The sequence below is a fragment of the Vulpes lagopus genome, chromosome 22, assembly GCF_018345385.1.
Source record: "Vulpes lagopus strain Blue_001 chromosome 22, ASM1834538v1, whole genome shotgun sequence".
Taxonomy (NCBI): Eukaryota; Metazoa; Chordata; class Mammalia; order Carnivora; family Canidae; genus Vulpes; species Vulpes lagopus.
In genome coordinates, this window is record NC_054845.1 from 17930558 (window position 1) to 17958437 (window position 27880).

Genomic DNA, 27880 nt, shown 5'->3' on the forward strand with positions numbered 1-27880 from the left:
GACCAGTGTCATTAAACTTCATTAGGCTACTATGAGTTTTGAGAAATAAGGTTTGAAAAATAACATTAACACTTTCGCATAGAGCTTGGTTTTTTTCTATACTGCAATGTAAAAATTTGTTGGTTTTTATTTTGAATGAGGAAAGGTTGGTGTCATAAATAGGTGGCACTTAAATCAGATAACACGAGGCATATAGAAATAACTTTAATTAAAAAACTTACATAGAAGATTATAATGTCAGACATGACAGAAAGATTTGAGCTTATTTGCCTAGACAACTTGGGTTTGTCTGGCTTTTGTTTTCTTTTTTAAAAATAAATGTACAGTAAAACTACAAGCAAAAAATTTGTCAGTATTGAAACTGAATTTTTTTTTCCTTCTTTACAGGGACTCATATAATTTCTAGTCCCTAACAAAAACTTAGTGTCAAATCCCCCCAGACTAGGCCAGATGGCCAGGATTGTCAGTTAATATGGGTATTATAACTTGAAAACCTTTTTTTACATGAGAGAAATTGTCCTCAACTTTTACATAGAAAAAGTTATATGATAACTTCAAAAGGAATTTCCTTTCTTTAATGTACACTCCTGTATTCAGTATTGAAGCATTATCCTTTAAAAAACTTTAAAATTCTCACTCTAGGATACAAGTAAGAATAGATGCTTATTTGACTAGAGTGAGCTATGGTAAGGAATGACCATTTTAAGTAGAAATACAACATTCTTTATACTGATAGAACTTTCCTGTTTGTTGCTCATTCTAAGTTGATGTCTTCTTTTATGAGATACATAAAATAGATAAAACTCAAGTTTTAAAATAGACCAATATTTAATCTGTTTTGCTTGTCTGAATCTGTTAGCAAATAGAAAGTAACCTGTGTTTAGTCTAACAGATAACAGTGATTTCAGAGAAAGGCGTATTGTGTTATCTGGTATAGGAATTTCCATAAATAACTTCTATTGGCTAAACATGTTTTTTAAAAAAATTCCCTCCCTCTATAGTCAAGACTTTAGATATCCATTATCACTGGAACCTGTGCTTTATTTATAGTGCAGCTTACATTTCCTGGGGTAGTTCATACATGCATTTTCAAATGGAGTGGTCACTGCCAGTGTTTTTTAAAACTATGTGTGTGTATGTGTTTGTATACTGTATACACACATATTTGTATATTCTAATATATTTCTGGGGCAATTTTAATGAATTACCCTGGAAATTACATAGAAATGTATAGAAAAAAGAGCTGTCATTTGATGCACAGGTATATTTGTGTGTGTGTGTGTATATGTATGGGTATAAAGTCTTTCAAAAGTTATTTACCCAGTAATGTGATATACCATCAGATTGCAGCAGTTAATTTTTTGGTGCTTGTGATTTGCATCATAAACACAAAAGACTAGCACTTGTCTGTAGGTGAAAAGCTAGTTATTTCTGTGGTTGAAGAATGAAAAAGAGACCTACCTTGCCTGTTTTAGAACAGCATAAAAGATTAATACATGCAGTACATGCTCTTACTCTGGAATTGTGACCGAAGGGGTTGGGGGATGGAGAACAGGGCTGATTTTTTTTTCCTCCTGTTTTCCACTCGGTACATACTTTTTTTAACTTATTGCCTGTCACCTATTTTTTTTAACATGAGTAAGTCCTAGACCAAAAGGTCTGTACTCTTCCATTTCATCTGCCTGCCTTTTTGGATGGTGACTGTTCTCTGGTACACTGGTACAGAAGATTTCACCATGGGAAGCTGGGCTTGAACTTCCACTGTGATCCTTTTTTCCGTCTTGGCATAGTAAGGCTTCTGTGTCTTCATCCTTTAGCGGAAAAGCTCGTCGTTCCCACCACAAAGACTGAAAGAATATTTTCAGTTAAGTTTCAACTTGTTTAAATTCATGTATCAAATAGTCCTTAAATGTCAATTTTATAATTACTATTTTGTTAACACATAAATGAACAAACTTTCATTTGGACCTGAACATCTAGCAACTCAAATGGGACATACTGGGAATTGTTTAGAGACCTTTGGGAGTTAGGTTGTTTTTTGCTGTAAAGAGGAGATGCTGCTGTTTGGCATCGGTCTTCATTTTCAGCATCAGAACATGTTGGGGAAAGGCCCTTTCAAAGTGTTTTGATCCCCTTCTACTTCAGTGTCTTCATTTTTCAGCCCATAATTATTATACTTAACTGACTTTTCCTTCCCCAAGTTTTCTACAACTTGCCAATTAATTTCTACAGTTTTGCTCTCCGTTCTAGATAATGTTCTTTTCTGACACCTCCTTATGAAGAACCGTGCAAAAATTTATAGATGCTGTGTTAGAAACACTCTCCTTGAGCTTGAGGTAAGAACTGGATCCATGCGGAGACATAAAAATCTCTTTAAAAAACGAAGAGAAATAGCTAACATTTGCTCTGTGCCAGGTGCTATTCTCTCTAATCAAATCTGTTTTGTAATGAAACTTGTATAGAACCCCATTTCCTAACAGAGAAGTGAGTATATGAAATTAGACACTGACATGAAAAGAGAAAGTGTTAATCAGCAATAGACCTAGAATGCTGGAAGACATACCCTCTGATTTGAACCCAGCATTTTATATGGTATTGTTGTATTGAATTTGTTAAGTAATGATCCTTAATTTACAACAAGTACTTTCTACACACAGGTTTTAAAAAGGTTAAAAGGCATTTAAAAGGTGTAACTAGTCCTGGGTATTACATTTACCTTGATTTCCGGACTCTCATTTAGTGAAGGTGAGCCCTGCGCACTCAGATCCTGGCTCTCTGAAGGAAGCTCAGCAGCATTTTCAGCAGCACCGTGCTGACCACTACTAAAGTCATTAGGGTATTCTTTCAAAAGCAAGTCCTGTCCTTCAACATTTTTACTGTAGGCTCTAGCAAGAAAATCAAGAAAATACTTAGTTATTACATTACTTCTTGACGTGTTAACATTTTATGAACAACCCCAAGGTATCACTAAGTCAGTTTAACTTGGTACCTTTCTTTAAACAGTTCTGCCCACAAGATTTTTAAAAGTTCATCTGCTGATCTTCCTGATGCTATCTCAAAGACTTATTTAGTATTTTCTCAGTACTATTTTATGAATTTGCCAAATTATAATAGTGGGTTTGAATTTTTGAGGGTTTTTTTGTAATTTTTGTTTTTAAATGAGAAAGGACAGCTACTTGACCTTCACAGTCTTTCTGAGTTCCAGAGTATTCTATATTATAATGTCATCCGTGTAGGACTCGATTCACATTTTCTTCTACTTCTGGAAAGTTATATCTCTGGAATGTGGAGAAAGATGAGAATTGAGTCTCCTATATGTTAAGACAGCTCTTGGAATAAGGATCTACAACAAATCTGGATATTCTGAGACCTAAATAGAGAAATGGGACTATCAGCATAGCCTGCGACTCTTGGTCTCTGGGTTGTGAGTTCAAGCCCCACACTGGATGTGGGGAGATTACTTAAACATAAAATCTTAAAAAAAAAAACAAAAAGTAACAGCTGACCCTTGAATAACACAGGGGTTAGCACCAACCTCGTTATGTGGTCAAAAATTTGCATATAACTTGATTGCCCCGAAACTTAACTACTAATAGCCTACTGTTCACCAGAAGCCTTACTGATAACATAAACAATCTATTCACACCTTTTGTATGCTATATGTAGTATATACTGTATTCTTACAATAAAGTAAGCCAGATAAAGTAAGCTAGATAAAAGAAAATACATTTAGAGGACTGTACTATATTATAAAAAGTCTGTGTATAGGTAGACCCATATAGTTCAAACCTGTGTTTAAGGGTCAGCTGTACTAAGTAAATGAGACATGCCCCCACACTAAATTTAGTGACTATCAGACTTCAACATGATTTTGCTTTGTGAGTTTTGTCTATATTAAAACATAGGTGTAAATATAAAATACCATGGACTTTCTCAAATATATAATTACTGATTATGTTTTTAGGATTTCATTTCCATTCCCCTAAAGTCATATTCAAAGTATTTTAGACCATCTGCCTTTTAGACTGGACAGGTTTCTTGAGAAAAATTTTAAGAACAACATATTTTTTAAGTGGTTATCTTAAAATAGATCACCCAGATTCTAATCCCTAGTGTTTAAGAGTGCATTGAAATGACCTACTTTATGTAGGGAACATTTTCACATTGTTTGCTGAGTTAAATCTATTCTTCAGGCTGACAATAAGCATGAGAAACAGAGTGGAGGAAAATACAGAAACATTTCATCACTAATTAACCAAAATATATTTTGAATATACTCAGGGAAATGACGTGTTTCACATCTAGTGCAAAATAACTGATGTTAAACAATATATTTTCTTCCTTTTTAGTGGTCTCTCATTATCATTCAGCATGGATTTCATGGGTCTGGTTTTTAAATTGATAACACCTGCCTGTTGTTTCTTCTATGCCACTTGCTTTGCTCCCATAGTGACCATCTGGCTTGCTCTCTTTCTTCATATTTTTTGTGTCTTAGGGAGAAGACTTCATCAGAAAGATCTTCTACCTGGAATTAGAAATAAAGTTTTTCTTTTATCAGAAACATTTTGAAATATGAGAACAGGTCAAACAATTCCTCATCAAGAGAATATAGGAAGAAAACTCTAAAATAAATCTAAATTGAGAGAACAAAGGTTATGAGATGAGCTTCAGATTCCATAATAGTTTTAAACACAACTTTTTCTTTCTTGGGTCACGTTTGAAGATGTACCTAGATTACAAATAGGTTTACAGTATTGATTGCCCTTTATGGAATACACTGTTCTAGGAATATTATATCAAAGAAAAGTAAAACTGAGAAAAATGAAAATCAATTTATCTGGAATTCTAAGACTGGTGATAGTGGTTTAAAAATTTGAGTTTCCTGCCTAGGATTATTCTGAATTAGGGAAAAGCATATTAAAAGAGGAAAGGGCATTAAAAAGTTAATTTTGGTAGCTGAAAAACAGAGTCAGGGCATAGATTATGGCAGAAAATGTCTTACATAATGCTGCTTCTACAGAACATCACTTTCAAATTAGTTTGATTATATAGTATTTTTCTCTGAAATTGTTCCTTTCTTAATATGTAAGTTTTACCTATACAGGCTCACAGTCCCTTTCCCTGCAATTCTAAAACTCTGAAATTAGTGGTTCATAATTCATTGAGTTATATAGCCTGATCTGGCTAAATTCTAGAAATATTTCTCTATAGAAACATTAATATGTGATTATGAGAACTATCCTAGACTCCCTCTATGTCTTACATGATGTATCCGTTACATTCACATTACTTTCTTAGGTCCAAAGTTTTCCAAATTCAAAAGCAGTTTGTTCCCAGTGTTTTGAATATGGTGCTGTAGGCTTGAATATTAGGAGTAAATCTCATGCAAAAAAACATGACTCCTACTGGGAATGAATGTAGATATTAATGTAAATTCAGTATTTCAACAACTCATGCATGCAAATGATATATTTGTGTTTTTCATTATATATTATTCTTTGTAAACTTGCACAAAAACATTTTTCTAATGAAATTCATATCCTAAATGGAGAACTTTGTTTTCATAAGTGAAAAAAAAAAATCTGCATGTTAAAGAGCTTATAGTTCCCTTTAGTCTTCAAAAACCAAATTAAGCAGGCTTCATAATATATAATGTGCAATTATCCATAAGTGAAAGGCAACTTACCTCTTCTTCACCTACATTATATTCATCCAAAGGTTGAAGAACAGCCATCCTCCAGCTGTTGAAGATACAAACCGATTTCAGCTTTTGTTAAATAAGTGTAGCAACTGCATTCACTAAGCACAGCTAATGCAGTAGTGTTTTCTTTCCTTAGGGCTTCCATAATTCATATGGTTGTATTTTCATACTTTTTTTTTCTTTTTTTTAAAGAGTGATTTATGTTGAGAGAAAAAGAGACTTTACTTTTGGTCTTAAAGTAAACAGTCTCTTCTGCATAGCTCTGTTTTATACCTACAAATGTACTGATTTTGAATTAAGTCAGTAGATGCTGAGACAGTGGCTTGGCAGGAAGAAGAGGGGAGAAGAGCTCTGATTTGAGCATTTGCCAATTTCTTTGTGTGAAGACACCCATCATGGCCTCTCAAGTTTAAGCACTGGATCACAGAATTCCTCTGTATTTAAACAACCAACACAACCAGGTAGCGCCAACCTTCCAAAGATTGAAAAACATTGCTGCAGAACATCATAACCACAAATGTTACTCCTTACATATTTGGAGAGCTCAACAGATTCATTCATAATACCTCAAAGTAATTAGGAATAGGAACATTTGAAATCAGCTAGAATAGAGATGGGTAGGAATTAACTGTAGTTGTCACTGAGCTTATAACTCTGTTTCCAACCTCTTCTATCTACTTCCTCATGCCAGACTGACATTCTTAAGAAACTGCTTTCATCCTTGCTAAAAAAAAAAAAAAAAACAAAACAAAACAAAAAAAACTTGACTAACTTCACTGCCAGTAAGAAGCAGATCTCTGTGTGGCATTCCATTCTGGAACATCTATAATCTAACTTCTAATCATAACTTTATCTCCCTACACAAAAATCTCTGTCTCTGGCTTAGCCTTGCACACGTCCATGTGCCTTTGTTGGGATTTCCCTGCGTAAATTACATAAATTTTGTTCTTTCTCCCTCCTTCATGATGTCTTCCTAAATCTTCCCACTTATGCATTTAATGTGTGTACTGCTGATTTGGCAATAATACATCAAAATCTTACTTTTGTTGTTACAAGTGTTACTGTCCTACAATGTGAATACCCCTTGCCAAGGTAGTTGCTTTCTTCGAACTTGTTGCAATCTTGTGCAAAACTCCATTTTGAAGAGCAAGGATTATTTATTTGTTACTATACTTATTTACATCCCTAAAGTGCCTTTTTGGGCCATGTATATACACATAACATCACTGAATAAAAGACTAAGTACAGAGTAAATCAGTCTTAGGAATTTCCAATTCTAATCAGTCTTAGGAATTTCCAATTCTTAATAAAAATTGACAAAGTGATAATATATGGCACTTTTAGCATGAGTCATATAAAGGGTTCTTTCACCTATTTCCCTCCATGGTTTTACAAGTGAAGGAAGGGAGAGAGGAGCATCTTCCTTTCATTAATTAAAATTTTAACTTCACTCTAAAAACGTAAATTTATTCAAGAAAAAGAAGAAAGAGAGGAGATAAAAAGATGTAAGTATACATACCTTGGAGTAAGTATTTCCTTATACTGGAGTTTCTCTAACTTTGCTGGCGCAACTAATGACATGGGAATCACGATGTTATCTATGTCATAAGAGCTCTCACTTCTCAGTCTCCGTCGTGCAGTGTTCTGCAGAGTAGGATCACAGTAGTTTTACAACAGTATCTAGTTAGCTGTGCTGATGCCCTCTTCTCGTGAGGTATCCAGTAGGTATACTGCTATACTGTACACATTCTATAATATGTTATGGTAGACCTGACTACAAAATGTTAAGAAAAACAAGAAACACCCTTATCTTCCGTAAAACAGCACAGTCCCTTTTGGCGGGTATACAGTTTAGATTTACATACATATAAGCTTGTTTTTAAAATCACAGAAAATAAGAATGCCTTAAATTGTAAAAGACTTATCAAAGAAGTTACCATAAAGCACCCTGAACATCATGGAAATGATCGTTTTAACCAACACACTTCCTTATTCGGAAAGACTATGAAATATCTGGTGTACCACTTCGTAAACCTCATTTTTACAACCTTCTTTTATGTGTTCCCAGCCCCTTGGCTTTACAGTTTTTTCTAAACCCTTTTACCTTTTAACCTCTGTTCTATGACCAGATGACAAATAAGACCACCACAAATGCTGGATTCCTATTAAGCCTCATAGTAAGGAGGAGAGATGGTTATGATAGTTTTTCACACAGGAGGAAAAAAAAAGCCATGATAAAGGATTACTGAGTAATTAGCTCACTAGTTTAAAAACAATTAAATCATATATATTGCTACCTAATTATTTCTAAATGTCATGTGCTAGTAAAGTAAGACTTTATAGATTAACAATATTCTAAAGTTTTTTTTATCGGCAAGTTTTAAGTCTATAAAGCAATTTTAGAGTTCAGAATAAAAAAAAAAGCCTACTTGTGATGATGAATTCTGGGTTCTTGATATAACATTGACATTAGTAACAGCAGTAAAATTGCTATGGGATCCTGGTTCTGTGCGTTGAAAAGCAAATTCTTCAAATCTGGTTCTTTCTCCTGCCATGAAAAGAACCATAGAGAATGTCATACATTACACAGACAGGTGTTAAAATTACTTTCCTACTTAGATAACATGCTTCCTTTTTTTTTTTTAATTTATGTATCAAAAAATTAAGGAAATGGAAAAATCTTACCCACAGTTCTGTCACAATTATTTCCATTTTCAGGGGATCCTGATAAGTTTTTATCCAGTACATATCATTTTTTAAATCTCATCTTTGCCCTTCACTCTGTTCATGTGTTCTCCAATGTCTTTTATTTGGATGTTAGCCTCCAAAGACAGATCTCCTTAATTTTCTCTATTCTCTCATTTTCTTATATCTGACTTTTGTTCTAATTTCTGGGAGATTTCCTTAACTAGATCTTCTGAGCATTCTACTGAGACTTCTAAAAGTTCTTGGCCTGTTATTCATTTATACTGTCCTTGTATTTCATCGATGGGTTTCTCTTTTCTCTGAAGATGTTGATCACAACTTTGCTACTCTTGGTGTTTTCTGTGTTTGTTCCATATTTCCTTTTTCCATTTGTTTTGATTCCCTAATTTGTGAGTATACATTTATTCCCTTATTTACCACCCTTATTTTACTTCTGATCTTAAAAAGTGTTTTCCTTTGTAGTGTAAAATCGAATACCCCATCCATATTTGTATTTTTCTAGTTGTTAAAAAAATGTCCTCAGGATCCACATATTGAACTTGGTTTTTGTCTTTTGTCTTTTAGGTTTCTTAAAATTTGCAAGAGTTTTTCATGTCCTGCACTTGAGGGAGTTATCTAGTTACTTCTTTGTAATGTATAGCATCTTACTTGTTTTCTTCCTGTATTTCCATCAAACTTGAAATTAGATAAATTCAAGTGAAATATTTCAAATCTTAGGTAATGTGATTTTTTCATAATGAATCTTATTAAGAGACAGAAGTTTTCTGTGTGTTGATACATAATCAGTCCTCAACCTAAAATAGTTCAACCTAGGATTTTTCAACTTTATGACGGCCTGAAACTGACAGGCATTCAGTAGCAATCTCATACCTTGAATTTTCACCTTTTTCTGGGCTAGCAGTATGCAGTAGGATACTCATGCCGAGCAGCAACAAGCCATAGCTCCTAGTCGGCCTTGTGATTGCGAAGATAACCAATCAATACACTTAAAACCATTCTTACCCATACAACCATGCTGTACTGTTTCAGCACAGTATTCAATAGATTACATGAGATATCTAACACTTTATTATAAAATAGACTTTGTGTTAGGTGATTTTGCCCAACTGTAGGCTAATGTGTTCAGCACATTTGAGGCTAAGCTGTGGTACTTATTAGGTTAGTGTATTAAATAGTTTTTTGACTCAAGATATTTTCAATTTAACATGGGTTTATTGGGATGTCACCCTGTCATAAGGCAAGAGGAAGATCTGTACATGTAAGTTCTTCAAAAGCTAAGGAGACTCAGCTGTCTTAAGGTTGAGGCACTAGAAAAAGCACAGTGAAACCTCTGGTTGTGGCTAGGAGTTTAATTTTGTGCCACACTAGCTCATCAAGTAGTGATTATCAGATAGTGATGGTGGGATTTCTAGAGACAGTGATGAATGTGTTCAATCCATTAAGTATAGAGTCCAGTACATCTTGAATGCAGTTTCTAAATTACTGGATATATTGACATATTACATCTGGGGAATGAATACCTGACTATATAGTGTTTTGTCCACTGGAACAATGAACAAGAAACGAAACAAATAATTTGCCATTTAAAGTATGTTTTTGGTAAGTCTCATTTTTTAATCATTGCTTGTAATAATTCTGGAAACTATTTGATAGCCCTAAATCCCCATAACAAACCCCACTTTGTAATTTCAACAATACTTATCGATCATCTTGGAACTCTTAAGTCTCTAAGGGAAATTGAACTAGTTGGTTGAGTTACATTAGGTGATTCTCATCCAATTTTTCAGAATTCTGAGGAAGCTTCAGTGAACTGTGACCTCCACAGTAACTACCAGAAATGGTAATTTCTAGAAGGTAACTTTGTACTGATGTATTTTGAATCCAGAACACAATGTTGGAGGCTTAAGTTATGTCCAAGAGAATAGTCAGTAGAAGATAACTGTAATTAGGGAATATAAGATAGAAATCCTTAATTGCCATAAAGTAGATGAATGCCCAGTCCAGAGAAAATTCTGAACTGACGACATGAATATGCTGTTTAACTTTCATAGGACCATGGATATTTTGTGTAACAGGGACTATTCTGGATTATAAACTTCCATGAAGCAAAGGTTCTTTGCAGATCAGAATTTATTTTCAATTTTTAGTTCTAGTGCTCATATCCTATCCTCATTTTAACCTACCTAATGCTGTTTCACTCAAGTGTCTTTTCTTTCTTCCCTGGAACAGCTGTGCAGAAGATTCTGACCTTATCTGAGGCTTGCATGTAGGAGAATATCCATTTCTCCACTGATTCAGAGAAGTATTATGTACTAAAACAAATAGAAAGGAAATGTGAAGTTTTCTGTAACACATAATGAACATGTTAATTTGTTTTTACTTCCAACATTGCAGAACATTAATTCACCAATTCAGGATTACACAAGAGAAATACTTATATACCAATATGGAATACTCCTAAACTGAAAATCCCCATAATAAGATTCCTTAAAAACATCTTCAAGAAGTGCTCAATTTCCTATAGTTGCTCCATTACTTGATGGAGATGAAAAGGAAGGGTAACCTGTTATCAGAGTCTTCTAAATTACAGTTTTATGGAGGAGTATGGTTTAGGTCTATAAACTTTGGCTGAATATGATCTGAATCCCTTAAATCTGAATCTCTGTTCACCCTTAAATTTGAGGATAATTCAGGACTGGGGCGCCTGGGTGGCTAAGTGGTTGAGCATCTGCCTTCGGCTCAGAGCATGATCCCAGGGTCCTAGTATTGAGTCCTGCATCGGGTTCTCTGCATGGAGCCTGCTTCTCCCTCTGTCTATGTCTCTTTCTCTGTGTCTCATGCATAAAATCTCTAAAAAATAAAAATTCAAGATCAAGAATTCTACAAAGTTAAAAAGACAGGGACCTCTTGAGAGCAAGAACCAGATTCCATCAAACTGACAGTACAGCACCATTCTTCCACTTTTTAAAAGCACTGTATTTTCTAAAACCTCTAGGTCACTTAATATCTCTGTGCCTCAGTTGCCTTATCTATAAAATAGGGATAAGAGCAGCTATCATGGGCCTGAGGATTAAATGAATTAATCCCTGTAATAATCATTAGAAGGATATGGCATAAATATTCAATAAATGTTAGTTTCATCACCATTGTTCTTGCCTATCTGAACCCCATATTTCCAGTACTGGATTAAAAACCAAGTCGGCTTCTTTTTTGAAGGGTTTGGAGATGAAAAAAATGTAGGCCAAAGTGCCAAATTCTCGCCAATGCTGAAAATAAAAGGATGGTCTACCAACAGTAACTGGGACTCTGATTTCAAGATTGCAAAGCACCCTAAAAATAATAGACAAAAGTTTTAGACATATGCACAGATCTGTGCATAGACATCCACATTAGCAAGCAGTAAAAGAGAACTTGTACGTAAAGCAGAATTTGGGAGGAATCCCTGTAAGAAAGACTGATACATGGAACTGGGAGAACAAATGGTGCAAAAGCAGGGAAAGTGCTGCCATAAAAATGATCATATGCTGTTGACCTGGAAGAAAGGGAAATGGAGCTGGACAATTACCTGGACGGATAGTTCTCTGATAGTCTGACTACACATGCCAACTCCTCAGCCACACTCCTGGAGATTATCTGCCTCAATAGGTAACAAAATCTAGAGTCTTGAGCAGAAAAAGGAATGGGCGGAGAGAAAGCAATGTCCAAGTGCCTCACTTTGAAATACGTCCTGCCTGTCCCTAACTGCTTCTGAAAATAGTATTGAGTGCAAATGTCTACCCCACCTATGAAAAGGATCCCGTAAATAACAGTGGCACAAGTCTTAATAGTGAATGTCAACGTTAAAGCTGAGAACACAGCTCCAAAATCCTGAATACGAACACCATAAAAAACAAGAGGTACAAACCAACGAACCCTCTCAAGAAAGAGTGAGTGGATTCACAGAATACAAATAGCAAGTCTTTAAAACAACTAACTGCCAAAAGAAACAGGCAAAAGAGGTTCCTTTAGGAAAACTTAAGAAATGGGAAATATAATTGTTCAAGTGTTAAGAACCATTACTGACCGCTGAATAACAGAATGGACGTGGCTGGGCATGACCATCGGTGGGTCAGGCAGGAACCGTGCAACTCCAAGGAATAGAGTGGTGGAAATATGGGGGAGGAAGGACAAACCAAAACGGGGCAACACAGAATGAGAGGCAATGGTAGGCAAAAAAAAAAAAAAAAAAAAAAATTCTGAAAGATTTCAAGAGCTCATGAGTGTCAGATGGGGAAAACAAAATCTTCATCGTACATCGCTTCACAATAAAGATACCCTAAAAGTTACGAGAAAAGGGATAAAGATTACTGCAAAGAAAGAAAGGACAAAGCAGAGCTAGACGCTGGAAAACAGAACATTGACTTTAGAGAGCTCAGGGAGGCGCACCGTGTGGCTCTGTCGTTTGAGCGCCCGCTCAGTTCCGCTCCGGTTGTGCGATCAGGCCCTTGTCAGACTGCACTGAGCTTGGAGTCAGCTTGGGACTCTCCCTCTCCGTCTGCCTCTCTTACAGGAATCTTTTAAAAAATAGCTCAGGGAAAATGGCAGAATTCTAAGACGGCCCCCGCGATTTCTTACCAACAGGACACAGAGAAAGCAAAATAAATGGGCAGGCATAACTCATTCTAGAAAGGGGTGACTGGGATTGTGAGAGGTTTTTAAATGTATAACACGCCTGGACCGGGCAGGTAATCCAACAACGGCCTCTCTCGTTTTAATGGAAACATTTCTGGAGTGTTTTTAAAGCAAACTGGAAGTCCATTCACTCACCTCTTCTAAAAGCAATTCACCACCTTCCTTGTTTTCTAAAAGCAAATCAATCTTTTTGAAGAAACTTCAATCTTTCCTAAGGGGGTACTTTTTACTGAATTTTACTTAAATTTTCTTTACACTTATTTTCCCTTAGTATCTTATCAGGTTGCAATGGACTCTTGAAGCAATAGGAAATACGACAATTCAAAATCAAACTACACATTCTCTTCACCTGCTTATAGCCTTTCGTTCTTGGTCTCCAAAATCCTCTCCTGAATTCTATCCGAAAACACACCTTGACCCAGGAGTATCTTTCCTATGTCCTGCCTTCCCTTTCATAGAGGGCTAATTCTATGCCAGGCACTGTTATACACCTTGGGGACACCAGTGAGCAAAACCAGTCCTGATCTTTGTGGCTAATGGAGATTACAGACGTTGTCTCAAGAACTACAATGTGTAACAGAAAAGTACTAATTAGAGAAGTTAATGGGAAAAAAAAAAAAGAAGTTAATGGGAGTATATAACAGTAAAAGAGCTCTAGGAAAAGAACCCCAGGTAAAGTGACAGATTTCAAATATGAACAGAACTACCTGATGGCAAGGGGAAGGAAGAGAGAATGGTATGTACAAAGGCCCAAAGCAACGGGGAGCCAGATTTGGTAGGTGGAACAGCAGTTAGTGTAGAGCAGGGAATATGGTGAAAAAGAACCATGAGCAAGGAGGAGGAGTCCTGGGTGGGTAGTGCCTACAGGGGTCCCCCAGGATATTACCTCTTCAGATATTTTAAGGAATGGGGGCGGGGAGCAGATGCGACATATTTTGAAGAGATCAACTAGCTACAGGGATTGGAAAAATGAATGGGCTATTTCAAGGAGCACAGATAAAGGCTCATTAGGCTGGACTGTGAACGTGATAGAAGTGAAGACAGGGGCATGTTTGAAACAAATGAGTAAGATTGCACTGATGGTGGGTTTAGATATGAGCATGTGCAGGGGAAGAGGCCTGAGACCTAGGTCTTGGCTTCCTGGGGTGGGTTGTGTGTGCCAGTGTTCCACTCAAAACACACTTCATTTTGACATAGTGTCAGACTAACAGAAGACTTGGAATAGTAAAAGAAGTCCCTTATACCCTCTATTCAGATTCCACAAATGTTAAGTTTATCGTATTTATTTTTCTGAACTCCGATGAAACTAAGTTGCTGACACAATGTCCCTCTCAATATGTCAACATGTATTTTTCAAAAACCAGGGCATTCTAACATCACACACAATTGACAAAACTATTAACTATGGAATCATTCAAATTTCACTTGTTACTCCTATAATGTTCTTTGTAGAAGATTCTGTTCACTCTGCGTTTAGTTGTCATGTGTCTGGAGTTTTCTTATATCTGAAACAGTTTCACTGTCCTATGTCTTTCATGACTGCGTATTTTGATGAGTACAGCCCATAAGTGGCTTTGCTCCTATTTCCTCAGAATGGGCAACCAATCATTCACTCTTCAACCCACTACAATTTGTCTTTTCCCTACTTGTTACCTGAAGTCAGCTGTGCTTTCTTAAAATTCTTCTGGATACAGAAAAGCGCCACGGCAAAGCAAACATCCATCTACTTACCTTCACACACTTAACATTTACCCTAAAATATCAGACATTTTGTATATACTTGAACACATCACACTGTTTTATGTCTCCATGACAAATCACGTTTGTTTCCATTTTAAAACCAGTAGGGCCCCACAGTATTTGAATCACCTAGGACTCGTTAGAAATGCAGAATCAGACCCCATTCCAGACCTACTGAGTCAGAAACTGCATTCTAACACTCCTCAAGTAATTTGTACATAGAAGTTTGAGGAACAATGATTTGGAACACTTTACTCTTCTAAATTCCAACTAAGTATGTAAAGCTACGTTTGGCATCACCATCTTTCTCGAGTCTTCTTGCCCATTCCCCATCATCCTTATCCCTCCCTTCCTCTAGGTAGAGAGTTACACACTGCCTTTTTTAGACGTTTTATCCTATCTGTGGCCACATCATTTTAATAGTTATTTGTATGTCTGCTTCCTCCTATTACACCTTATAATTTCTTTGATTCCCTATGATTCACCTTTGATTCTTCAGCACTGAACAGTCTGCCTGGCACAGAGTCAATAAATATTGAACTCTAGTTTTGCTTAATTCTACAGAAATCGCTAACAACAAATAATAATGACCAGCTTTTTCAGACTTGCATATGTAGAATGAAATCTAATGAATGCATAATTATTTGGGTTGGGAGAGAAGGGAAAGAAAATAAGGGAGGTGAAGTTGGGATACAATAGAATATACTTCACTGATTTGCCTAATAATATTGTAGCATTCATCTGTCTTCCATTCCTAGCTCTTAATTCCCCATTACTAGCATGTCATTACATTATTGATATGTTACTATTAATACTATACCTAACACATTTATGCTGCCCTATCTTTTTAAGTCAGATAAATAACAACGTTAGAAATAATATAATCACCTAATCTCTTATCTAATAGCATATAATTTCATTTTTGTATATTCCTTCCAGTCATACACATGCATACATTTAATATTTACATTTAAAATGTAATTCCATTTAAATCCACGTACAACTGTAGTTTTCGAATTTGATAATTCACTCCTCATTGTTATATTTTCAGATGGTAGCCCAACATTCTTCTTGTTACCGATATTATTATTTAACTATGCTAGCTGTTAGAGCTAGTTGTTATCATGATATTTCAATTATGGTCATTCTTAAAATAAGCACCTTCATGCATACATTTTTTCTTTAAAAATTAGTCTCAGTATAAATTCAAAGTAGAATTATATCATGAAAAAGTACATGAACATAACCTATATTTTCCTGTATTTCTTTAGTCTTTTTTCCCTAAGCTTAGACAACTGCTCCTTGTTCTTAGTGCTTTCAACTTTTAAAAAACTTTTTATACTGTGAAAAAATTTCAACAAACACAAAGAAGAGAAGAATGAACTCTGTTGTACCTACCATTCATCATCAACAATTAAACTGGTGACTAATCTCGTTTCATCTCTCTCCCCACTGTTTCTTTGCTAGCCTATTTTAAAACAAATCCTAGACATCCTATCTTGTATCTTGTCATCTACAGATATTTGAGCTTGAATTTCTAACAAACAGATTGTGTATGTCTATGTAACCACATGCATTATCATCTAACAAAGTTCATTAATATTCAGCAGCCATGCGTGTTCAAATTTCACTGATTATCTCAAAAACTGCGTGTTTATACAGCTGAGTTGTTCAAATCAGGATCCCCAAAAGACTCCCACATTGCATTTGGTTGGTAGAAGAATGAACATTTTTACATGGTTATTAATCATAACATACAGAGAATTAACACATTTTTGTCCTTTCTACTACTTGACATTCTTTGATGTTTCCATCCCTACATGAACTTTTAAGATATTTTTAAAAGCTGCATGTTCCATTGTGTTAGTGAACCATATCTCAATATGCTCTTTAAGTTGTTTCCAGTTTCTCATTAACACAAATAATGGTGAAATGAATAGACTTGTAAATAGAGGTGGTTTTTATATTTAGTATTAGACTAGGTTATTAGAAATGGTTTTATGGGTCAGAATACAGAGTTAACAGTTTAATAACACATGCACAACTAAACAGTTGTTTTTCCTTAATGAGCTTAATAAAAAAAAAAGGCATAGTTTAAAAGCACTATAATTTCATAGTACTTCACAAAAGGTTTGTATTCTTAATGCTACCTAAAATATTTGAGGGTCCTGGTCTTAGTACACGCAGTCTTGCCAGAATTGATGATTATAATGTTTAAATGTCCTAATATATCGGGAAAAAATAGTAAATAGCAGTGTCTACACATAAGCACTCAATAAATGTTACTTATGATTATCATTTTCACAATCATAATCATTAAATACATCTGGTTTTCTTCTAATTCTTTTCAGACAGCACTTTTAACATTTAACTCTTTAATCCATCTAGAATGTATTTAATGTTCATGCACCTTAAATTTATTTTAACGTGCTGTATGAGGTAGAGATCTCTATTTTCCCAAAAAATTCATTAATATTATAATCCACTGATTTTAGAAGAAACTTAGTTGTTTAAAACATGGACTCTGAGCCAGACTGCTTGGACTTGAATCCTGGCCCTAACACTACTCAAACGTGACTCTGGGAAATTAGTCAAGGAGGAAAATAACAATACTTTATACAAGGTTGTATAGATTAAAGCAATCAACAAACATAAAGCCCTTCAGCCAATAGTGGTGCATAAGGAGTACTTTGTAAGAATTACTGTTATTTATTGATGAGGCCATCCTTCCTACACTGATAGGAAAAACTATCTTTTTATCAAATAATGGACACTTCGGTCTGTCTCTAGGTTATTTAGTTCCATTGATCTGGCTTTCATCAATACCACAATATTTTAATGATTTATGATTTATAATTTATAATTACAATTACAAGCTGTATAATTTTGATATCTGACACCTCTTTCTTACTGATCTTTTAAAAAGTTTATTAACGTCAACATTTTCTCTCTCACATAAATTCAGAATAACTTTGTTCTAAAAGAAAAGAAGATTATCTCTATGATTCTTAGTTATATTATAAATTAAACTGGGAAAAAATAACATCTTAAATTCCAATACTGCCCTTTTTTTTTTAAAGTGGGCTCCATGCTAGATGTGGAGCCCAATGTGGGGCTTGAAATTAGGACCCTGAGATCAAGACCTAAGCTGAGATCAAGAGCTGGACACTTGGGGATCCCTGGATGGCTCAGTGGTTTAGTGCCTGCCTTTGGCCCAGGGCGTGGTCCTGGAGTCCCAGGATCAAGTCCCACCTCCGGCTCCCTGCATGGAGCCTGCTTCTCCCTCTGCCTGTGTCTCTGCCTCTGTGTCTCTCATCAATAAATAAATAAAATCTTTAAAAAAAAAAAAAAAAAAGAGCTGGACACTTAACTGACTGAGCCACCCAGGTGCTCCAGACAATACTGTCTTCTGATAGAAACAGGGGATTTTTCTCTATAGGCACATATTCTTGGGTTCCTTAGTATACTTTTTAAGTTTTCTTCATGTAGGTCCTTACTAAGGTTAATTAATCCTAGATATTTTGTATTTTCAATGTCAATGTGTCTAGTATAGTTCCTTTACGTATTCTAACTGGTTATCACTGGTATTTATAAAAGCTGCTGATTTTTATAAATTATTTTAAAATCGGGGGATCTCTGGGTGGCTCAGCGGTTTAGCCCCTGCCTTTAGCCCAGGGTGTGATGCTGGGGTCCCGGGATTGAGTCCCACATTAGGGTCCCTGCGTGGAGTCTGCTTCTCCCTCTGCCTGTGTCTCTGCCTCTCTCTTTTTCTCTCTCTCTCTCTCTCTCTGTCTCATGAATAAATACATAAAATCTTAAAAAAAAAAAAAAAAACCTAAAAAAATTATTTTAAAATCTGCTACTTTTCAGAACTTCAATTCTACAGGCATTGAGTTGATTCATGAGTCTTTGAGGTAGATGATTATTTCATCTGGGAATAATTTTTCTTAGTTTGTATAACTTTTTTAATATTAAGAAGAGTTTAGCTTTGTATATGGTCAAAGCATGTTGATATTTTTCTTCTTCTGATTGATTCCAAATACAGATGATGTCCCCACCCCCATCCATAGTACTCATAACTATTTCATTATAATTCAAGTTTTATTTTGTAATTTTAGTGTTTTAATTCTTCAAATTCTTGGAACCAACTAGAATTTATTCTGATACATGGTATGAAACAAGTATGTAAACAAAATTTCCCCCAAAAGATTAACAATGTTATTCATTGAATAGTTCTCCATGTTCTCATTAATTTCTAATTCTTCTTTTATATAATAAAGTATAAGCTATATAGTCTGCTTCACCAATTTACTTTACTAAATGTATATGAAATCTGTGCTAATAACTATTACAGATTTTTGTCATGTTTCCGTAATGTGGTTAGGATAGATTCTCTTAATACTTTTTTCTAGCAGTTACTTTTGTATTTTCCCATTTATTTTTCCCAATGAGCTTTACAATTATTTTGTTAAGTTAACTAAATACTATTAGAACGTCGAGTAACATTTCCTTAAATATATAAACCAAGAGGAAGAATTGATATCCTTCCTATCATTCAGGAATGCTGTTTCTCCAAGTGGATTTAGATTTCCTTCTATATTTATCAGTATTTCATAATTTTCATTCAATGAGTATCACATTTTTGTGATAAGTATCACAGATTACTCCTGTGTATTTTCTATTTGTGTGTGTATATGTGTGATTTGTAAAAAGTGAATATTAAAAATTAAGGATTTACATTTTGTTCCTTTGTTAAATTTTATTTCCTTAGAAAGCAAAAACAGTATCTGAAAGATATAAAAGGCATATAAAGTACAAGATTTGAAAACGACATACCAGGTGATGGAGATATGACACAGTCTCCTACAAATTTATTTTCAGCATGATCTCCTTTTATTTCAGTCTTTTTAAACAATGTTTCAAAGTGAAAATGAAGAGGCACATCTGGAAAAATAAAGTAAAAAAAAAGTACTTTTAGTGAATACCACTCTTTATAGATTCTAATATTAAGATTGCTTTCTCTAACTAGCATATAAGCTTAGAAAAATAAGCAAAAACTTAAAATGTCACAACTATCAAAAAGGGCAAAATACTCTCTCCAAGCATATAGATAACTATGTTTTGGAAATAATGGATTATATGCACTAAGTAAACAAAAACTCTAATGATGAATAATTGGTCATAAACCAAAATAATAGATAATATGATCAAAATTGAAAGTATTAAGTATGATTCCCAGAATGGGATAAGTGCATCCAAAGGTCTTGAATAAAACATACAGCCAAGCCTGGCTAACTCTAAGTCATTTCCACCCCACCCCCACAAACTTTACATTTGAAATAATGAGGTTTCTAAAAGCTATGTTTTTACTTGAGGGAAAACCACTATAGTTCAAATGTTACCTTTTATGTAGACAGCATGTTTCATATTTCCTTAGTTTACTAGTATTATGAATCACAAAATATACTTTTACTAAGATTAAAACACATTTACAGACTAGGTCTCTTCCTTTAGAGACTTAGATGTTCAATTCACTGTATTTATATTCTATATTCTCACAACCAAAAGAGAAGCTATATAATAAAGTAGATGTGCTTCACATTAATTGAAGTTTTTTTTTTCAATCAAGAGTGCAAAAACAGGGGGATCCCTGGGTGGCTCAGTGGCTTGGCACCTGTCTTTGGCCAAGGGATTGATCCTGGAGTCCTGGATCAAGTCCCCCATCAGGTTCCCTACATGGAGCCTGCTTCTCCCTCTGCCTGTGTGTCTCTGCCTCTCTCTCTCTGTGTGTCTCTCATGAATGAGAGAATAAATAAAATCTTAAAAAAAAAAAAAAAGAATGCAAAAACAAAACCATCTCCAAAAGCATTTAATACAGACACCTAAACTTCTTCCTAAGAAACAAATATTTTATAAAGTAGTTGATGAATTCAAAGTTTTGCTACTGAAAAAAATAATTACAAACATAAATCATAACCCATCCAGAATGGGTCTGGATTTTAAAAAAAGAAGTATCTCTCCCTCAAATGATTTATTTTATTTTATTTTTCAAATGATATATTTTAATAATAGATCCATACTCAAGTGTGGAAAAATACACAAAACAAAACGAAACAAAAAAAATTTATGAGTTTCAACATGGAATCTGTCCCAAAGGGACGGAACAGAGGTAGGAAAGCTTTCAATCCTAACACAATATACTATGATCATGCAAAAAGTACGTAACAAAATGAAACTAATATTACAAATTAAACATGTTATTTAAACATTTCAGGAATCCAATATTTTCCAATTACTAAAACATAAGTTTATTTCTCCAAAGAAATATCATTTACTTTTATAAAGAAAAAATCATCTATTCCACTACTGTTCTTCATGGGTTGTGAGAAAACATGATATAACTAGGGAAGGCCCTTTCTCTACCCATATACCTTGAGCTTTTATAAGAATATTTCATAACTCTTTAGTACACTTACTAGTTTACATTTCAATTGTCTTAAACTAGAATGCAAGTACTTTGAGGGATTTACTTTTATTTATATTCTTAGTGCCTAGTAAATAGTAGGTATTCAGATTTTTATTAAATGAAAGCAAGAAGAAATGAATAACCTAATTAGTAGGTGGGGAAGTTAATCTTAACTTATTGGAAGGGACATAAGAGGATTAAGTGAAGGATGATTATTACACCAGCTCTCAGGGTTTTATCATCAGAGAAACAAATGTACTGTGAGAAAACAGAAAGTCAGTGAAGAGTAAAGGTTAGGAGTGTGGCGCTGGAGTATGACTACCTCACATTAAATCCTGCCACCAACATTTATTAGCTGTATAATCTTGGAGTAGTAATTTAACATCTCTAAGCTTCAATCTTCTTGTATGGAAGATAAAGAGGACAACAGTATATATTCTCATAGGATTGTTGGAAGAATTAAACAAGAAAATGTAATATGCTTATAGGTATGCTAAGCTCAGTTGTTAGCTGCATTACCATTGTTATATTTACATTGTTTCTTTCTGCTATTAAGTTTTCCTCAAAGATGGAATAACATAGTTCCTGCCAAGAACTTAATTCTAAGTATAGTGTAGCTAAGAAACCACTCAAATATTGGTTAAAAAAAAAAAATCAAAGATTCTCAGGACTCAGGGCAGGAATAGGTACAGAGTATAGTGCTTTACAAAGAGAAGCAGTCCCTGAGGATTAAAACCAAAAGCCAAAAAGGAAACAAGTCCATTTGAGATGTCTTCCCTTAAAGAGAAGAACCCGAGATAACTAGTATGAAGAGTGTTTCCTTTTTTACCCAGTATTTACTTCAGTTCAATACAAAAACAACTAGAGGGACGCGTGGCTGGCTCAGAAGAGCATGCAACTCTTGATCTTGGGGTTGCGAGTTTGAGCCCCATGATGGATGTAGAGATTACTAAAAAAATAAACTTTAAAAAAAAAAAAAAAGGAAACAACTTGAATGGTTCCAACATAAATCAAGAACTAAAAACTTAAAGGGATGTGGGGCTGTATGTGCCTTATTTGCTCAGTTATAGATTATAGATTTTCTTGTGGTTCAAAAGCTAATGATGGGCAATATCATATAGCAAAGTCTGTGCAAAACAACGTATTAGGGAAAAAAATACTGACAATGTGAAAACGTTTCAACAGCATAGTCACTTTATCAATAAAATTCTAAGAATTTAACACTGAAAAGATCAAAAGCCAGTTATTTCCTATTGTAACTCAAAATGTTTCCAAGGAATTTAAGAACCAACTTGCAAAGATCGAACATTAACTCACAGGATTAATTCCTCATTGAAAACCGTTCAGTTCTAATATCCATAATATCCAGTGGCAAAATAATTGTTAAAATTTTATTAGATTTCTTGTATCTAGATTTTCTTGTAGATTAGACTCACCACAGAAAACATTCAGAGTTGCTTAGAAATTTTTTTAGAAGTAGGCTTACCTGATGGCAATGATAGGACAGAATGGAAAGAAGAGTCCAATTCTGATACATGTTCTCTTAATATCTGAGATTTTGAATTGTGTTCACAGCTACTCCAAGTTGAAGCTGATTGCAAGCAAGGCATTTGTGTAGTATTTAAAAACGTGGTTTCTTTTGAAGGCAAAGTCTACAAGGAAAAACAAAGACTTCATTCTTGCTTAAAAACTGAATCAGAGAAGATATAACGGTTATAAAGCACAGTATCTGAAAGACACCAGAGAGTCCTGGTTCAGTAAGTCACCTTAGAGAAAACACTTGAAAATGGCAAAGGGTATATGAGAGAAGTTATTAAAGGTCATAAATGGGATGAGATTTCACTAATCCCTTTTCAGTTTTTCAAAAGGAAGAGCAACGTCTGTGAAATAGGTCTCTCCCTCACCTTACAAAATCACAATAAAGAGAAATGAGATTGAGAAATGCTGGGTTAAAAGAGAATAGCTACACCCCACATTAGTGAGAACTCTTAAGTGATGGTGAGCAGGTGCTATGTTAACATTAAGAACTGTGCATACTGTTTTCCTCCTTGCAATATTACAATTGATGAATGAGACTGGAATCTCTTCCTTAAATTCCAATGCCAGACAATATCTACATTGGAATAACTGTGAAGTACTATGAGCACTGCACATGTTTACACTAAGTAAAAATTTAACTTAATACATTAAAAAAGATATGTATAAAACACACACTATGTTAACATGAGTTTGTGTTTCTGAAAATAAAGATTTGAGTGCAAGAATCTTAAGAAAACCATGTTGCTAAATTAAAAAAAAAAGTTATGTGCTACATTAAGAAATACATGTTCTGTTTAAAAACTGTGTTTTAAATTATTTTTTCTGGTTATAAGATTAGTATACAAAGAAAAGACCTATACAATAGATAAATATTTTTAAAAATTAATTGAGCTCACTTGTATTCCTTCCCTCCCTCTTAACTTCTATCTTCTATATTAACATTTGGACTCATTTTGCTTTTTAATGTAACTGATACTTAAAATACTTACAACAACAGAGATCTTTAGATGCTATTTTTAAATGCTTTTATTTTATAAACTTACATTAGGTCTGTTACCTTTCTTGAGTTTGAGTTTCCTAGATAACCTCAGCATTTTCTCTGCTGCCATAGCACCTCAGCCATATCTGTCTCTACCACAGCATTCAACTAGACTTCCCCTGGACTACTACTACTAACCCCTTGAAGGTTGAGGCTAGAATTTGTTCAATCCTATGTTCCCAGAACCTGACACAGTCCCTGACATATGGTTGAAACTTGAATGTGAACTGAATTTTGTCTTCTTGCTTTAATAAAAATTTAAGTGAATACAAATTCTCAAATGCATGTATGCCCGAGACTATTTCATTGGGGGAAAAAATAATGCCTGTTAACATATGCTAAGATTTATCATGTAGTAACGTCTGTTTACATTCCATTGGCCAAGCTCTAGGTCAGATAATCATACCTAGCTGCAAGGAGGATTAAGAAATGCAGTCATTCTTGGAGCTCAAGTAAACTGCTGAGTTTTTATAAAAAGGTATCACATGTTTATACATGATTATAATAACGTGAGTCAATTCCAAGACTTATTCCAATGATGTATATACTTAGGTGAAAAGTTGCTGTTTCTTACCTTTTACAAGATACACTTGCACTCTGGACTCATGCTAGAATTATTTGCCCTTTTATAATATACTACAGAAAGATGTAAAAAAATATTTAAAGTTACAAAGAAAAAATGTGCTAACCTCCCTTTTCCATATATGGATAGAGCATTATAAATAAAAGGTGATAAAATCTGAATATTTACCATATAATTAGTTTTCTCTTGCAATTTTTCCAAATCCAGGAAACCCATTAGCCAATTTGAAACTATCCTAAATAATTATGAAGACAAGTGAGGGGCATCTAGGAAAAGGCCTTTTTGTTCCCTGCAGAGAAAGTGAAGCCCAGGAGGCTGAAAAGGAATGGATGGAAAAATAAGAGAAAGACCAGGAGATTCTTGCCAATAAAAATTCAAATGTCTAGAAAGTGTGATCAACAGTTACCATATGCTGCATAAGATTCAAGTGAAATACAGCTAAAAAGTATCCACTAAACTTTCTAGCTTTAATAACGAAACACTTCATATATACAAAAGTATATAATTTATAGGGAAGGCATAAAATAAAATTTTAAAAAGACAACTATACTCACCATCCTATTTCAAGAAACAGAACAATTCCAATACCTTTATGTTTTCCCCTCCTACCCTAGGCCCATGAACCTGTGGCAGAAATTGCTATGTTCCTCCCAATACCTGTACTCTCTTTCTCTCTGTTCTGGAACTCCTGATTTTCAGGTGGGCATATTTCTCAAGCCTCCTTGGATCTAAAAATTACCGTACAATAGATTTGGTCTAGCCAGAAGACCATGAAGAGAAGGCATACGTGCAACCTCCTTTGTAAGGTCACTTACTCCTCCACTCTGCCACATCACACTTGCCACATGGCTGTGGTGGTGAGCCACCGTCCCTGTGCGGATGAGGGGGATCCTTAGATCAAACAGAAAAGAGGAGCCTGGCTCCTGGATAACCGTGTGGAACATAACTGCAGTGCCCAGGCTACTTTCGACCTGTTATAAGACAAGTAAACTTGTATCTTATGTCACTTATGTGGGGTTTCTGTCAAATGCAGCTAAACCTATATCTTAACTAATACAATGTACCTCCTTAATCACATATTTTCTCTCATACTTTCTGGAGTAACTGGTATCCTGAATTTTATCATTCCTTGATGTCCTTTATATTTTTTCCATATAAATATATGTGATTCTATGTAACTTTCTAAATCTGTATGCTTTATAACGTATATAGACAGGGCGTCTGGGTGGCTCAGTAGGTTAAGCCTTGAGCTCAGGTCACAATCCCAGAGTTTCGGGATGGAGTTCTCCATCTGGCTGCTCCGCGAGGAGTCTGCTTCTCCCTCCGCCCTTTTCTCCACTCGTGTTTTCTCTCTCTCTCTCTCCGTGTTAAATGTATTCTCCTGCTGTATTACCCAACATTATGTACATGCAATTAATTCATCATTGTCCTATTTATAAATATCTAGAATGTTTCTCGCTTTTTATTTTTATAAACAATGCTAGTATGAATACCTTATTCATCTCCTGGTACACGGGTGTAAGAATTTCTCTGGAGTGTACTGCTAGAAAGGGAATTGCTGGGTTAAAGAAATGCATGAATGCACACGCTCAATTTCACTAGATGATATGTTGCATTACAAAGTAGTTGTAACTACATTTTTACTCCAACAAAGCAGACCTTGGTTCTCCCTGCTTTAGATTCATGCCAACACGCATATTGTCATGAGATTTATTTTTGCAAATCACAGAGCATGCAAATATGATCTCATGGATGAAACTTGCATTGTTCTGCTTACTATTTAAGTTGACCACCTTTTCATACCAAAATTAGCCATTCACTTTTCCTTCTTTTGGGAAAGAACATGTTTTGATCATTTTTCGCTTTGAATGTCTTTTTCTTTATGATTTTTAAAGTCTTCTTTACAGGCTCTGGAAAGTTACAAATCCTCTGTAGGTTCTATACATTGCTTCCTGCCTGAGCTTCTTTTCACTTTCTTTGCAGTGTCTTTTGGTCAACAGATGTTAGTTTAAATGTTTCCTCTTATATATGGTTTGCACTTTGTATCTTTATGAGGAAGTCTTTCCCCACCCTGAAGTCATAAAGATATTCTTTCACTTTTCCCTAAAGCTCTAAGGTTTTGCCTTTTATATTCAGGTCTTTATCTGAAATTGATTTTTTTTTTCACTGCATGATGTGAATCCAATTTCAATTTAATTTTTCTTTCCTATATGGATCATCAACTCACCAAACATCTTTTATTGAACATCCTCTCCAAATGATCTACAATGCTACCTGTTATTTATACCACATTCCATACATGTGTGGGACTATTTCAGGGATCTCTCATGTTGTACTATTTGTGTCTATGCTAATAACCAATGTCTTAATTATCATATGTTTACATCTTGACATATGATAGTGCAAGTTTCTCTACCTTGTTCCTCAGGAGTGTGTTGGCTATTACTGGCTGGCTTTCATCAAATTTATAAAAAAAAAAAAAAACCTGTAGAGCTTTTCTATACTGTATTTGTAAATCAAATGGGAGATTTTTGATTTTTAATATAACTAAAGGTCATCCAATCCATGAATATACCATCCCTCTTCATTTATTTAGGTCCTCTTTCTTTCACTAAAACTTTATGATATTCTTCTCTAAATGTCTTCACATATTTTGTTAGTTGTATTTTTCTAGGTATTTTTATATTTAGTTTTTCAATTGTAAGAGGAATTTAAAAGTAAAATAGACTTTCATATTTTTTTTATTTTTATTTTTTTATAATTTTTTTTTAATTTTTATTTATTTATGATAGTCACAGAGAGAGAGAGAGGCAGAGACGTAGGCAGAGGGAGAGAAGCAGGCTCCATGCACCGGGAGCCCGACGTGGGATTCGATCCCGGGTCTCCAGGATCGCGCCCTGGGCCAAAGGCAGGCGCCAAACCGCTGCGCCACCCAGGGATCCCCCGCTGCACCACCCAGGGATCCCGACTTTCATATTTTGAACATACTCCACAACTTGGCTGAACTTTCTCATTCTAAATATATTTGTAGTTTTTTTTTTTTTTTAGTTTTCTATTTTCCAAACATATTATCTACAAATAGTGACAGTTTAGTTTCTTTCACTCAGTCCTAAAATTTTATTTTATTTTATTATTATTTAGGGAATTCCAACCATGCCACATGGGTTCCCCACTTCAGTAATGATTAGAAACGAAAAAGAAAATACTGTTTTGTTCTATATTATAAAGGAAATGCTCTTAATTTCTTAGAATTAAGAATGATATGGATTAAGAATAATTGTAGATTTTTTAGGGGGGGTTATACTCTTTATCAGAATATGTTCATAGGCTGCAAAAAGTATTTTTTAGTATATTAGTGTTGAATTTAATCATATACCTTTTGTGAACCCATTGAAACGATTACACAAGGTTTTCCTTGACCACACTCCAACTCCA

General features: G+C 34.7%; 1 protein-coding gene across 1 annotated transcript in view; it reads right to left on the reverse strand.

Moving 5' to 3' along the window:
• Nucleotides 1–191: 191 nt before the first annotated feature.
• Nucleotides 192–27880, reverse strand: part of KANSL1L (KAT8 regulatory NSL complex subunit 1 like) — a 112931-nt gene continuing 85242 nt past the window's right edge. Inside the window, exons 8-16 of the mRNA XM_041737292.1 lie at nt 22771–22936; nt 19655–19762; nt 10591–10719; nt 8131–8249; nt 7221–7345; nt 5687–5741; nt 4413–4525; nt 2717–2885; nt 192–1847 (exon numbers count right to left, since the gene is read on the reverse strand). Of these exons, the coding sequence (XP_041593226.1) occupies nt 1617–1847; nt 2717–2885; nt 4413–4525; nt 5687–5741; nt 7221–7345; nt 8131–8249; nt 10591–10719; nt 19655–19762; nt 22771–22936 (1215 nt within the window). The 3' untranslated portion in view covers nt 192–1616. The remainder of the gene's footprint in view (nt 1848–2716; nt 2886–4412; nt 4526–5686; nt 5742–7220; nt 7346–8130; nt 8250–10590; nt 10720–19654; nt 19763–22770; nt 22937–27880) is intronic.